Raw genomic sequence first — 14,267 nt, forward strand, 5'->3', positions numbered from 1 at the left:
GGCTGAGAGGGAATTTTGGGGGATTTTTGGGGGGTCCTGGTTGGCTGAGAGGGAATTTGGGGGGATTTTTGGGAATTCTGATTGGCTGAGAGGGGATTTTGCGGGGTCCTGATTGGTTGGGAGGGATTTTTGGGGGGATCTGGGGGGGATCTTGATTGGTTGTGGGGGATTTTAGGGGGGATTTGGGGGGGGGATTTTTGGGGGGGTCCTGATTGATTAGAAGGAGATTTTGGTAGAGGGGGAATTTCTGGGAAGGATTTTGGGGCGATTTTGGGGGATCTTGATCGCTTGGGGGGAGGGGTTTTAGGGAAATCTGGGGGAGGGGGGAAATTTTGGGGGCGATTCGTGGAGTCCTGATTGGCTGGGGAGGAAATTTGGGGAAGGAGGGGAACTTTGGGGTGCATTTTAAAAGGATTTCAAAGTGGGATTTTAAAAAGTCCCCTTCCCGCCATTTCCCTCCATTTTCCCCCTCACGTTTCTCTCCATTTTCCCCCTCACATTTTCCCCCATTTTCCCCTCACATTTCCCGCCTTTTCCATGTCACATTTTCCACCATTTTCCTCTCACATTTCCTTTTTTTTCCCCTCACATTTCCCGCCATTTTCCCCTCACATTTCCTTGTTTTTTCCCTCACATTTCCTGCTCTTTTCCCCTCACATTTCCCCCCTTTTCCCCCTCACATTTTCCACCATTTCCCCCTCACATTTCCTGCCCTTTTCCTTTCACCTTTCCCTCCATTTCCACTTCACATTTTCCACCATTTCCCCCTCACATTTCCCTCCATTTTCCCCTCACATTTCCCTTTCTTTTCCCCTCACATTTCCCACTCACATTTTTCACAATTTCCCCCTCATTTTCCCCACCATTTCCTCCTCACCTTTCCCTTCTTTTTACCCCTCACTTTTCTTGCCCTTTCCCCCTCACATTTCCTGCTTTTTCCCCCTCAAACTTTCCTCCATTTTCCTTTCAGATCTCTTCACATTTCCCGCCATTTTCCCCTATCAATTTCCCTTTTTTCCCCCTCACATTTCGCACCCTTTTCCCCTCAGTTTTCCCACTCGTTTCCCCCTCACATTCTCCATCATTTTCCCCTCACATTTCCCTCCCACCTTTCCCTCCATTTTCCCCACATTTCCCTTTCTTTTCCCACTCTTCCACCCTCACCTTTCCCTCACATTTTCCCTTCACATTTTCCGCCATTTCTCCCTCACATTTCCCTCCATTTTCCTCACATTTCCCGCTGTTTTCCTTACATCTTTCCCTCCATTTTCCCCTCACATTTCCCACCCTTCCACGCTCACATTTCCCTCCATTTTTCCCTCACCTTTCCCTCCATTTTCCCCTATCATTTCCTTTTTCCCCCCTCACATTTCCCGCCATTTTCCCCCTCACATTTTCTGCCATTTTTTCCCTCACATTTCCCTCCATTTTTCCCTCACCTTTCCCTCCATTTTCCCCTATCATTTCCTTTTTTCCCCCCTCACATTTTCTGCCATTTTTCCCCTCACATTTCCCACCCTTCCACCCTCACGTTTCCCTCCATTTTCTCCTCACACTTCCCTCCATTTTCCCCCTCACATTTTCCACCATTTCCCTCTCACATTTCCTGCCCTTTTTCCTTTCACCTTTCCCTCCATTTCCCCTTCACATTTCCCCCTTTTTCCCCCTCAGATTTTCTGCAATTTCCCTCTCACATTTCCTTCTTTTTTCCCCTTCACATTTCCCACCATTTTCCCTTCACATTTCCCTTTTTCCCCCTCTCACATTTCTCACCTTTTCCCACTCACATCTCCCTCCATTTTCCCCTCACATTTCCTGCTTTTTCCCCTCAAACTTTCCTCCATTTTCCTTTCAGATCTCCTCACATTTTTCACCCTTTCCCCCTCATTTTTCCTGCCATTTTCCCCAACATTTCCCCCCTCCCATTTCCCTCCATTTTCCCCTCACATTTTCCTTTTTTTCCCCCTCACATTCTCCTTTTTTCCCCCCTCACATTTTCCTTCTTTTTCCCCCTCACATTTTCCTTTTTCCCCCCTCACATTTTCCTTTTTTTCCCCCCTCACATTTTCCCGCCATTTCCCCCCCATTTCTCCACAATTTCCCCCCAAAATCTTAAAATTTGTGTTTTTTCCCCCATTCCTCACCCCCCAAACCCCACAAATCCAGAACCGCCCTGAACCAATCAGAGTTTTTATTGTGGGCGGAGCTCGCGCCGCCTTTAAATTAAAATACAAAACCCTAAAATCCCAAAAAACACCCGGAAACGCCCCAAAAATGCTGCGGGGGGAGGGGCTGGACCCATTTTTTTGGGGGGGAAATTGGGGGAGGGGCCCATGGGGAGGGGTTTGGGGGGGCCCCATGGTGGGGAGGGGTCTCCAGGGGCTGGAGAGAACCCCAAAGTCTCTTCTGAGAGGGTCCCCAGGGTTGGAGGCATCTCAGGAACTTCTGGGAGCACCCCAAAATTTCATTTTGATGATTTTTGGGAGCTTCTGGTTGACTGGAGGCATCTCAGGAACTTCTGGGAGCACCCCAAAATTCCGTTCCCATGACTTATGGCATCTTCCAGTTGAGTGGAGGCATCTCAAGGACTTCTGGGAGAACCCCAAATTTTCATTTTGATGATTTTTGGGACATTCTGGTTGAGTGGAGGCATCTCAGGAACTTCCGGGAACACCCCAAAATTTCATTTCCATGATTTTTGGGACATTCTGGTTGAGTGGAGGCATCTCAAGAACTTCTGGGAGCACCCCAAAATTTCATTCCCATGATTTCTGACATCTTCTAATTGAGTGGAGGCATCTCAAGAACTTCTGGGAGCACCCTAACATCTTCTTCCCATCACTCTTGGTTGACGTCCATGACTCTTGATTGACTGGAGGTATCTCCAGGACTTCCAGGAACATCTCCAGGACCTTCACCAGGACCTGCCATGATTTTTTGGGTCTTCCCAGTTGACTGGAGGCATCTCCATGGCTTCAAGGAGCACCTCAGCATCTTCTTCCCATGATTCTTGGTTGAGATCCAGGACTTATGGTTGACCACCATGACTCTTGGTTGACCATCATCCTTGGTAGACCACTATGATCCTTGATTGACCGCCATGATTCTTGGTTGGCCACCACAACTCTTGATTGACCACCAGGACTCTTGACTGGCCACCACAACTCCAGGTTGACCACCATAACTCTTGGTTGACCTCCAGGACTCTTGGTTGACCACCATGGTTCTTGGTTGCCCCCCCAACTCCTGGTTGACCACCACAACTCTTGGTTGGCCTCCACAACTCTGGGTTGACCACCAGGACTCCTGGTTGACCCCTATGGCTTTTGGTTGACCATGACCACTCTTGGTTGACCACCATGGTTCTTGGTTGATCTTCATGACTCTTGGTTGACCTCCGTGAGTCTTGGTTGACCACCATGATTCTTGGTTGACCTGTATGGCTCTTGGATGACCACCACAACTCCTGGTTGACCACCATGATTCTTGATTGACCCCTATGGCTCTTGGTTGACCAACATGACTCCTGGTTCAATTCCACAACTCTTGGTTGACCACCACCACACGTGGTTGACCTCCAGGACTCTTGGTTGACTTCCACAACGCTTGGTTGACCACTGTGACTCTTTGTTGGCCACCATGATTCTTGGTTGACTTCCACAACTCCTGGTTGACCTCCACAACTCTGGGTTGACCACCATGATTCCCGGTTGACCACCATGACTCTTGGCTGACCTCCAGGACTCTTGATTGACCCCTACAGCTCTTGGTTGACCCCCCAACTCCTGGTTGACCACCACAACTCTTGGTTGACCTCCGTGATTCTTGATTGACTTCCAGGACTCTTGGTTAACCTCCACGATTCTTGACTGACTTTCACGACTCTTGGTTGACTTCCACCACTCTTGGTTGACCACCGTGATTCTTGATGGACCCCAACAGCTCTTGACTGACCACCACAACTCTTGGTTGACGCCCATGATTCTTGATTGACCCCTATGGCTCTTGGTTGACCACGACCAGACTTGATTAACCTCCATGATTCTTGATTGACCTCCACAACTCTTGACTGACCACCACCACCCGTGGTTGACCGCCACGAATCGTGGTTCAATTCCACAACTCTTGGTTGAACCACCACGACTCTTGGTTGACCTCCAGGACTCTTGACTGACCCCACGGCTCTTGACTGACCGCCACCACGCTCGGTCGACCACCACACCGCCCCAACCCTCTCCAAACCCCCCCATTATCACACCCCATCGCCTCCAACCACCTCCAGAACCTCTCCATCCTCCCACACCTCCACCGCGCCCCCCTCGGGCCGCCCCGGGACCCCCTCCCCGAGGGGCCGAGGCTCAGTTGAGGAACCGCCGGCAGCGCCGCGCGCCGCAGTTGCAGGGCAGCTTGGCGGCCGGCTCCTCGATGGGGAACTTGTAGTCGTAGGTGAGCTCCTCGCCGCGCAGGATGCGGCGCAGCGCGAAGATGACGATGCGCTTGTGGCCCTCCACGTGGATGACGCGCGAGTAGCAGTTGGGCTCGCACGAGTGGTTGATGAAGCGCGCGGCGCTGCCGTGCATGGTGGCGTCCACCACCTCGGCCTCGTCGATGCGGAACATGTAGCAGCCGATGCCCTGCGGGGACGGACGGACGGACGGACGGGGGAGCGTGGTCAATGTTGGGGCGTGGTCAATGTTGCGGTGTGGTCAATGTTGGGGTGTGGTCAAGGGTTGGGGTGTGGTCAAGGGTTGGGGACACGGTCAACAGTTGGGGACCCATCAAGGGTTTGGGACGCACCAAGGGTTGGGGACTCATTAAGGGTTGAGCGCATCACCAAGAGTTGGGTGTGGTCAAGGGTTGGGGACAGCATGATTAAGGGTTGGGGACATCATCAAGAGTTTGGGACCCATCAAGGGTTGGGGACGTCATCAAGGTTGGGGACACGGTCAGTGGATGGGAACCCATCAAGGGTTGGGGACAATCAAGGGTTGGGGAGTGGTCAAAGGTTGGGGTGTGGTCAAGAGTTGGGGACCCATCAAGGGTTGGGGTCATGGTCAAGTGTTGGGGACACGGTCAATGGATGGGAACCCATCAAGGGTTGGGGACATGTTGATGGGCTGGGGACACGGTCAATGGATGGGAACCCATCAAGGGTTGGGGACATCATCAGGAGTTGGGGACCCATCAAGGGTTGGGGTCATGGTCAAGGGTTGGGGACACGGTCAATGGATGGGGACCCATCAAAGCTTGGGGACATCACCAAGGGTTGGGGACATCATCAAGAGTTTGGGACCCATCAAGGGTTGGGGCGTGGTCAAGGGTTGATGACATCATCAAGGCATCCCTTCACATTTTTGGACTTCTGCTCCAATTTTTGGCCTTTCTCCCCCATTTTTTGGGGCGTCCCTCCCATTTTTCCATTTTCCCCATTTCCCCCCCAAATTTTTCACATTTTACCCATTTCCAACCTTTTCCCCCAATTTTTACGGTGTCCCCTCCATTTTTTGGGGCGTTCTCCTCATTTTTTTGCGGTGCTTTTGCCGTTTTTTGGGGGTTTTCCCCCCAAAATTCGGGGGTGCCCACCTTGCTGTCGTAGAACTTCTCCCGCTTGTCGGTGAGCACGGAGCGCACGACGATTCCGGAATATTCTATCACCATCTCGCCGGCCTCGATGTTCCTCTTGCAGAACAGGCCCCGCCCGTGGATGGCCGAGCTGGATTTGGGGGAGGAGTCGGGGTCACCCCAAATTTTTGGGAACCCCAAAAATCTCAAAATTTCCCCCAAAAATCCAACCCAGGAATACAAAAACCCCATAAAAATTCACCAAATTTCAACCAAAAATCCACCCCCCAGGAACCCCAAAACTCTCTCTTGTCTGCGGATGGTTGAGCTCAGGGGGGTCGGGGTCACCCCCAAATTTTAGGAACCCCAAAAATCCCAAAAATTCCCCCCAGAATCCACCCAAACTTCACCCAAAAAATCCACCCGCGAACCCCAAATTTAACAAAAAAAAAAAAAACCCAGAAACCCCCAAATCCCCCCAAATTTCTCCCCTGTCTGGGGATGGTTGAGCTCAGGGGGGTCAGGGTCACCCCCAAATTTGGGGAACCCCAAAAACCCCAAAATCTCCCCCCAAAAAATCCACCCAGGAATGCAAAAAAACCCCACAAAGATTGACACAGGAAATCCAAATTTCACCCAAAATACCCCCAAATATTCTGCTCAAAATCCACCCCCGCTGTGCCCAGGTGTGCCCAGGTGCCCACAGGTGTGCCCAGGTGTATCCCAGGTGTGCCCAGGTGCCCGCAGGTGTGTCCAGCTTTGCCCAGGTGTGTCCCAGGTGTGCCAAGGTGTGTCCCAGGTGTGCCCAGGTGCCCCCAGGTGTGCCCAGGTGCCCACAGGTGTGCCCAGGTGTATCCCAGGTGTGCCCAGGTGCCCGCAGGTGTATCTGAGACGTCCCCAGCTGTGCCCAGGTGTGCCCGCAGGTGCCCCCAGGCATGCCCAGGTGTGCCCAGGTGTGCCCGCAGGTGCCCCCAGGTGTATCCCAGGTGCCCCCAGGTGTATCTGAGATGTCCCCAGCTGTGCCCAGGTGTGCCCGCAGGTGCCCCCAGGCGTGCCCAGGTGTGCCCGCAGCTCCTCACCGGTACACTCCCACCGCCTCCTTGGCCGTTCTCTTGAGGTGCCGGAAGCGCATGGCCATGGGCAGCTCCAGGCTGGTGGCGCGGCTGGGGGGGCGTCAGGGGGTCCCCAGAAACGGGGGGGACCCCCCAAAACCCCCCCGAGAAATCCCCAAAATCCCAAACCCCCCCAAAATCCCAAAAGAAACTCCCAAAATCCCAAAGGAACCCCCCCAAAATCCCAACTCCCACCCCCCAAAAAACCCACCAAACCCAATAAAATTCCCAAATCCCCCCTCCCCAAAAAAACCACTCAAAATCTTCCTCCCAAATTTGGGACATCCCAAAATCCCAAGAAATGACCCAAAAATCCCTCATGGGGACCCCAAAAGTGCCCCAGGACCTCAGAATTTTGGGGAACCCCAAAAATCTCTCGGGTAAGAACGGACACCAGGTGTACCCCCATTGAAACGCATTGGGGGGACACCAGGTCTACCCCCATAGGGCTCTATTGGAGAGACACCAGGTCTACCCCCATAGGGTTCTATTGTGTAGACACCAGGTCTACCCCCATAGGGTTCCATTGGAGAGACACCAGGTCTACCCCCATTGAAACGCATTGGGGGGACACCAGGTCTACCCCCATTGAAATGTATTGGGGGGACACCAGGTCTACCCCCATAGGGCTCTATTGGAGAGACACCAGGTCTACCCCCATAGGATTCTATTGGAGAGACACCAGGTCTACCCCCATAGGGTTCTATTGTGTAGACACCAGGTCTACCCCCATAGGGTTCCATTGGAGAGACACCAGGTCTACCCCCATTGAAACGCATTGGAGGGACACCAGGTCTACCCCCATTGAAACACATTGAGGGGACACCAGGTCTACCCCCATAGGGCTCTATTGGAGAGACACCAGGTCTACCCCCATAGGGTTCTACTGGAGGGACACCAGGTCTACCCCCATAGAGTTCTATTGGAGAGACACCAGGTCTACCCCCATAGAGTTCTATTGGGACAGACACCAGGTCTACCCCATTGAAATGTATTGGGGGACACCAGGTCTACCCCCATAGAGTTGTATGGGAGGGACACCAGGTCTACCCCCATTGACTTGAATTGGAGCGACACCAGGTCTACCCCCATTCATTTCAATTACAGGACACCAAGTCTACCCATAAACTTCTACGGGCAGGCAAATTTTGGGGTTCTTTGACAAATTTTTGGGGTCCTGAGGGGGTTTTTGGGGCTCCCAAGTGTTCAGAGGAGTCACCCAAAGGGGTTGGGAGGGGTCCCAGGTGTGGGGACACCAGGTCTACCCCATAGATTTCAATGGGGGGGACACCAGGTCAACTCCATAGACTCCAATGGGGGAAGATAAAGAATTTTTGGGGGGTCCCTGAGTGGATTTTTGGGGTCCAACCCCCCAGGATCTCCCCGGGGTGGGTGAGGCCTCACCGGGTGGGCTTGAGCTGCACCTCATCCTCCTCCTCCTCGCGGGGCGGGGGTCCCTGGGGGAGGGCGCGGTGCTGCGACGCCAGGAAGCTGAACATGTCGAAGGTGCACTTCCTGCGGGGGAGGGGAGGGGCTGAGAGGGTGACCCCGCCCCCACCCATGGGTGACCCCCCCCCCCCCCCCCCAAACCCCTGGGGGACCCCTGAGTGGTCCCCACCCTGAGATGGCTCTGGGGAGAGCTCCCAGTGCCTCCCAGTATAACCCAGTCCCTCCCAATCCCCTCCCAATCCCCTCCCAGTTCCCCCCAAATCCCTCCCAGTCCCTCCCAGTATAACCCAGTATATCCCAGTCGCCCCCCAATCCCCTCCCAGTATAACCCAGTCCCTCCCAGTCCCCCCCAGTTTGATCCCAGTCCCTCCCAGTATACCCCAGTCCCTCCCAGTATACCCCAGTCCCATCCCAGTGCCCCCCAATTCCCCTCCCAGTCCCTCCCAGCATAAACCAACCCCCTCCCAGTATAACCCAGTATACCCCAGTCCCTCCCAGTCCCCTTAAATCTCCCCAAATCCCCCGCAATTCCCCTCCCAGTATATCCCAGTCCATCCCAGTTGCTCCCAGTATACCCCAGTCCCCCCAAATCCCCTCCCAGTCCCCTCCCAGTATAACCCAGTGCCCTCCCAGTGCCCCTAAATCCCCTCCCAGTCCCTCCCAGTCCCTCCCAGTATACCCCAGTGCCCCCCAGTCCCCTCCCAGTCCCTCCCAGTATATCCCAGTATACCGCAATTCCCTCCCAGTACATCCCAGTCCCCCCCAATCCCCTCCCAGTCCCTCCCAGTCCCTCCCAGCGCCCCCCAGCCCCGTACCTGAGGTACAGCTCGGCGCGGGCGCAGCCCGAGGGGTTCCGGGGGGGGGCGCTGTGGGGGGGGGTCCCGTTTCGGGGGGTGGTACCGGAAGCGGTACCGGGAGCAGCGCCCGGCGCCCGGCAGCTGCTCCAGCAGGAAAACCACGGCGTCGTGGTGGATGCCCAGCAGGCGCAGCCCGCTCATCCCTGCGCAGGGAGAAATGGTGTCAAAATGGGTCTGGGGGCTTCCAAATGGGGGTTAAATGGGGGTTTATGGGCTGTGAAATGGGTCTGGGGGCTGGCAAACCACGGCGTCGTGGTGGGTGCCCAGCAGGCGCAGCCCGCTCATCCCTGGGAGGGCAAAATATGGGTTTGAAATGGGTCTGGGGGCTTCCAAATGGGGCTGGGGGGGGTTTTAAATGGGGTTTATGGGCTGTGAAATGGGGCTGGGGGCCAGGCAAACCACGGCGTCGTGGTGGATGCCCAGCAAGCGCAGCCCGCTCATGCCTGCGCAGGGAGAAATGGTGTCAAAATGGGTCTGGGGGCTTTGAAATTAGGGCTGGGGGCTTCAAAATGGGGGCTAAATGGGGTCTGGGGGTGTCAAAATGGGTCTGGGGGCGTTTGAGGAGCCAGGCAAACCACGGCGTCGTGGTGGATGCCCAGCAGGCGCAGCCCGCTCATCCCTGCGCAGGGAGAAATTGTGTCAAAATGGGTCTGGGGGCTTCCAAATGGGGGTTAAATGGGGGTTTATGGGCTGTGAAATGGGTCTGGGGGCTGGCAAACCACGGCGTTGTGGTGGGTGCCCAGCAAGCGCAGCCCGCTCATCCCTGGGGGCAAGAAACACTGTCCAAATGGGGCTGGGGGCTTCCAAATGGGTCTGGGGGCTTCAAAATGGGGCTGGGGGCTTCCAAATGGGGTTTAAATGGGGGTTTATGGGCTGTGAAATGGGTCTGGGGGCTTCGAAATGGGTCTGGGGGTGACAAAGTGAGACCTGGCGGAGGTTTGGGGGCCATTTTGGGGCCATTTTGGGGCTTTTTGAGGCGATTTTGGGGTGATTTTTGAGTGATTTTGTGGTGATTTTGGGGTGATTTTTGGGGTGATTTTTGAGGCGATTTTGGGGTGATTTTTTGAGGCAATTTTGGGGTGATCTTTGGGGAGATTTTGGGGTGATTTTGGGGCGATTTTGAGGGTTTTTTGGGTGATTTTTGGGGGATTTTTTGCGGTGATTTTGGGGTTTTTTGGTGGGTGATTTTGAGGTTTATTTGGGCTGATTTTTGGGGTTTTTTGAGGATGATTTTTGAGTTCTTTTGGGGGGTGATTTTGGGGTTTTTTCGAGCCGCTTTTTGTGGGGGTTTTTGGGTGATTTTGGGGTTTTTTCTGGGGTGATTTTGAGGGTTTTTTGGGTGATTTTTGGGTGATTTTTGGGGTGATTTTGGGGTGATTTTGGGGGGGTTTTTGGGCTCTCACCTGCGAAGCTGAGGTGCCTCAGGTGGGCGTTGGCTCGCGCCTCCTGCACCCGCTCCAGCACCGCCCGCCATGCACCTGGGGGGACACGGGGGGGTCACCCCAAAACCCACCCAAAACCCCCCCAAAATCCCCCAAATTCACCCCAAAATCCTCCCTGAGCCATCCCAAAAAAAATCCCGAAATCCCCCCCAAAAAAACCAAAAAATCACCTCCAAATTATCCTAAAAAAACCCCAAAATGTCACAAAAAAACGCAGAAAATTGCCCCCAAAATCCTCCCCAGAACCATCCCAAAAAAACCCCAGAAAATCCCAGAAATTCATCCCTAAAATCCTCCTAAAAACCCCAAAATTCGCCCCCAAAATCCCCCCCAGAACCATCCCAGAGAGAAACTCCCCAATGTCGCCCCTAAAAAAATAGAAAAACCCCCAAAATTACCATAAAAAAACCCCAAAATCTCACAAAAAACCCTCCTCAATATCACCCTAAAAAACCCAAAATTGCCCCCAAAATCCACCCCAAAAACCCCCAAAATCCTCCCTAAAAAACCTCATAAAATTCCGCCCAGATTATCCTAAAAAAACCCAAAATCCCCCTAAAAATCCCCAAAATTCCCCCTAAAATCACCAGTAAAACCAGTACAAACCAGTACAAACCAGTATAAACCAGTATATCCCAGTATAAACCCGTTCCCTTTTATCCCCCAAAATCCCCATTTTTCCCCATAAAATCCCCGTTTTTCACCCTAAAATCTCCATTTTTGCGCCCAAATCTCCCGGATTTTTCCCTCCCAGTACAAACCAGTATAACCCAGTGCCCTCCCAGTACAAACCAGTATATCCCAGTATAACCCAGTTCCCTTTTATCCCCCAAAATTCCCATTTTTCCCCATAAAATCCCCATTTTTCACCCTGAAATCGCCATTTTTGCGCCCAAACCTCCCGGATTTTTCCCTCCCAGTCCCTCCCAGTTCCCTCCCAGTATAACCCAGTACATCCCAGTACATCCCAGTCCCTCCCAGTACATCCCAGTACATCCCAGTTCCCTTTTACCCTTAAAAATCCCCATTTTTCACCCATAAAATCTCCATTTTTCACCCTAAAATCTCCGTTCTTGCGCCAAAACATCTCAAATTTTTTCCTCCCAGTCCATCCCAGTATAACCCAGTCCCTCCCAGTCCCTCCCAGTCCATCCCAGTATGTCCCAGTTACCCTCGAGGCTCGGCGCCGTCACCCTCAGCCCGTCCTCGGAGCTGATCTCGAAGCGCAGGTGGGGGAGGGGCGGGGAGGGGGCGGGGCTTGGGGGAGGCCCCGGGGAGGCTCCGCCCCCTCCGGCCGGGGGGAGGGGCTCCGGCTCCTCGTCCTCGGAGCTGCCGCCTGCTGAGGGAGATTTGCATAAATTTGCATAAATTTACATAAATTCACACCAATTCGGTCCCAATGAACCGAATGAGCGCAAATTAAACTGAAATGACCCAAATGAAGCAAAATCAGCCCTGAAATATCCCCAAAACCACCTCGAAATGAGCCCGAATCGCCCCGAAATATCCCAAATTGTCCCAAAATGAACCCAAATCGCCCCAAAATCCCCCAAATTATCCCCAAAACCACCTCAAAATGAACCCAAATCACCCCAAAACACCTCAAATTATCCCCAAATCCTCCCAAAATTAACCCAAATCACCCCAAAATAATGCAAATAATTCCCAAATCCTCCCAAAATTAACCCAAATCACCCCAAAATACCTCTCGAAATCCCCCCCAAACTTCCCCCAAAACCAACCAAATCCCCTCAAATTTCCTCCAAAAACCCCCCAAATTCCACCCAAAATTCACCAAAATCCCCCCAAAAATTCCCCAAATCCCCCCCAAATTCCCCCAATTAACCCAAATTGGACCAAAATCCCCCAAATTCCCCCCAAATTTCCCCTCAAAATCCCCCCCAAAACCGACAAAACCCACCCAAAGTCCCCCGCAAAATTTCCTCAAAAAGCCCCAAAATGCTCTCAAATTCCACCCAAAATTCACCAAAATCTCCCCCAAATTCCCCCCAAAATTCCCCAAATCACCCCAAAATTCCCCAAATTAACCAAAATCCCCCAAATTCCCCCCAAATTTCCCCTCAAAATCCCCCCCAGATCCCCCCAAAACCGACAAAACCCACCCAAAATTTCCTCAAAAAGCCCCAAAATGCCCTCAAATTCCACCCAAAATTCACCAAAATCCCCCCGAAATTAACCCAAATTTGCCCAAAATTCCCCAAATCCCCTCAAAATTCCCCAAATTAACCAAAATCCCCCAAATTCCCCCCAAATTTCCCCTCCCCCACCTGCGCAGGCGGCCCAGGGCGGCTCCGCGGCGACGTCACCGGGCGGGGACCTGGGGAGAATTTGGGGGAAATTCGGGGAAATTTGGGAAATTTAGGGATTTGGGGGATTTTGGGGGAATTTCAGGAGATTTGGGAAATTTGGGGGAAATTTTGGGGGGATTTGGAAGAATTTCAGGGAATTTTGGGGGGGATTTGGGAGAGTTCGGGGGAAAATTTTGGGAATTTTGAGGGGAAATTTTGGGGGATTTTGGGTGGATTTTGAGGGAAATTTTGGGTGGAATTTGGTGAATTTTGAGGGGAATTTTGGGTGGATTTTGAGGGGAATTTTGTCAAATTTTGGATGATTTGGGGGGAAATTTGTGGAATTTGGAGGAATTTTGGGAGAGTTTTGAGGGATTTTTGAGGGGAAATTGGGGGGAATTTGGGGGAAGTTTGGAAGAAATTTTGGGGGATTTGGTGAATTTTGAGGGGAATTTGGGGTGGAATTTGGGGGAATTTTGGGGGAAATTTTGGGGCATTTTGGTGAATTTTGAGGGGAATTTTGGGTGGGGTTTGGGGGATTTTGGGGAGGAGTTTGGGGGCGGTTTTGGAGAATTTTGGGGGAATCTTGGAGGGGATTTGGGGAAATTTAGGGAATTTTGAGTGGATTTGGTCAATTTTGGGGGGAATTTTGAGGGATTTTGGGATAATTTTGGGGATATTTCGGGAACATTTTTGGGTGATTTTGGTGCAATTTTTGGGCCGATTTTGGGGTGATTTAGGGACCATTTTTGGGGTGATTTGGGGACCGTTTTTGAGTTGATTTTGGGAACATTTTTGGGGTGATTTTGTGGAATATTTTCGGACCATTTTTGGGGTGATTTTGGGCGGTTTTGGGGCAGTTTGGGGTGATTTTTGGGACCATTTTTGGGGTGATTTTGGGGATGATTTTTGGGGTGATTTCGGGGTGATTTTGGGACCATTTTTGGGGGGATTTTTGGGGCGATTTTGGGACCATTTTTGGGGTGATTTTGGGGCTATTTTGGGGCAGTTTGGGGTGATTTTTGGGGCTATTTTTGGGGTGATTTTTGGGGCGGTTTTTGGGGCAATTCTGGGCGGTTTCGGGGCTCACCCGCAGCTGTCGCTCATCAGCTCCTCCGGCTCCTCCTTCAGCCTGGGGGGAGGGGACAGGAGAGATGTCACCAACAGGGACAGGGACAGGTGACACTGCCAGGGGACATCGTCAGTGGGGACAGGTGACACCATCAATGGGGACAGGTGACACTGCCAGGTGACACCATCAATGGGGACAGGTGACACTGCCAGGTGACACCATCAATGGGGACAGGTGACACTAACAGGACGGGTGACACCAACGGGGACAGGAGACACCGACAGTGACAGGAGAGATGTCACCAGAGGGGACAGGAACGGCTGAGATGTCACCGACAGGGACAGGTGACACCGACAGGGACAGGTGACACTGACAGGGACAGGTGACATCGAGCTGGGACAGGAGACATCAATGGGGACAGGTGGCAGGGACAGGTGACAGGGACAGGTGACACCAAACTGTTC

The 14,267-nt window shown here is 52.8% G+C and overlaps 1 protein-coding gene across 1 annotated transcript in view; it reads right to left on the reverse strand.

Annotated features, from left to right (window-relative positions):
• Positions 1 to 4,358: 4,358 nt before the first annotated feature.
• Positions 4,359 to 14,267, reverse strand: part of KMT2B (lysine methyltransferase 2B) — a 43,407-nt gene continuing 33,498 nt past the window's right edge. The window contains 10 exon segments of the mRNA XM_058823102.1: positions 4,359 to 4,634; positions 5,584 to 5,713; positions 6,642 to 6,725; positions 8,079 to 8,189; positions 8,939 to 8,994; positions 8,996 to 9,123; positions 10,384 to 10,458; positions 11,594 to 11,761; positions 12,711 to 12,760; positions 13,822 to 13,863. Coding sequence (XP_058679085.1) covers positions 4,359 to 4,634; positions 5,584 to 5,713; positions 6,642 to 6,725; positions 8,079 to 8,189; positions 8,939 to 8,994; positions 8,996 to 9,123; positions 10,384 to 10,458; positions 11,594 to 11,761; positions 12,711 to 12,760; positions 13,822 to 13,863 — 1,120 coding nt within the window.

The sequence above is a fragment of the Ammospiza caudacuta genome, chromosome 38 (genome assembly GCF_027887145.1).
Source record: "Ammospiza caudacuta isolate bAmmCau1 chromosome 38, bAmmCau1.pri, whole genome shotgun sequence".
NCBI lineage: Eukaryota > Metazoa > Chordata > Aves > Passeriformes > Passerellidae > Ammospiza > Ammospiza caudacuta.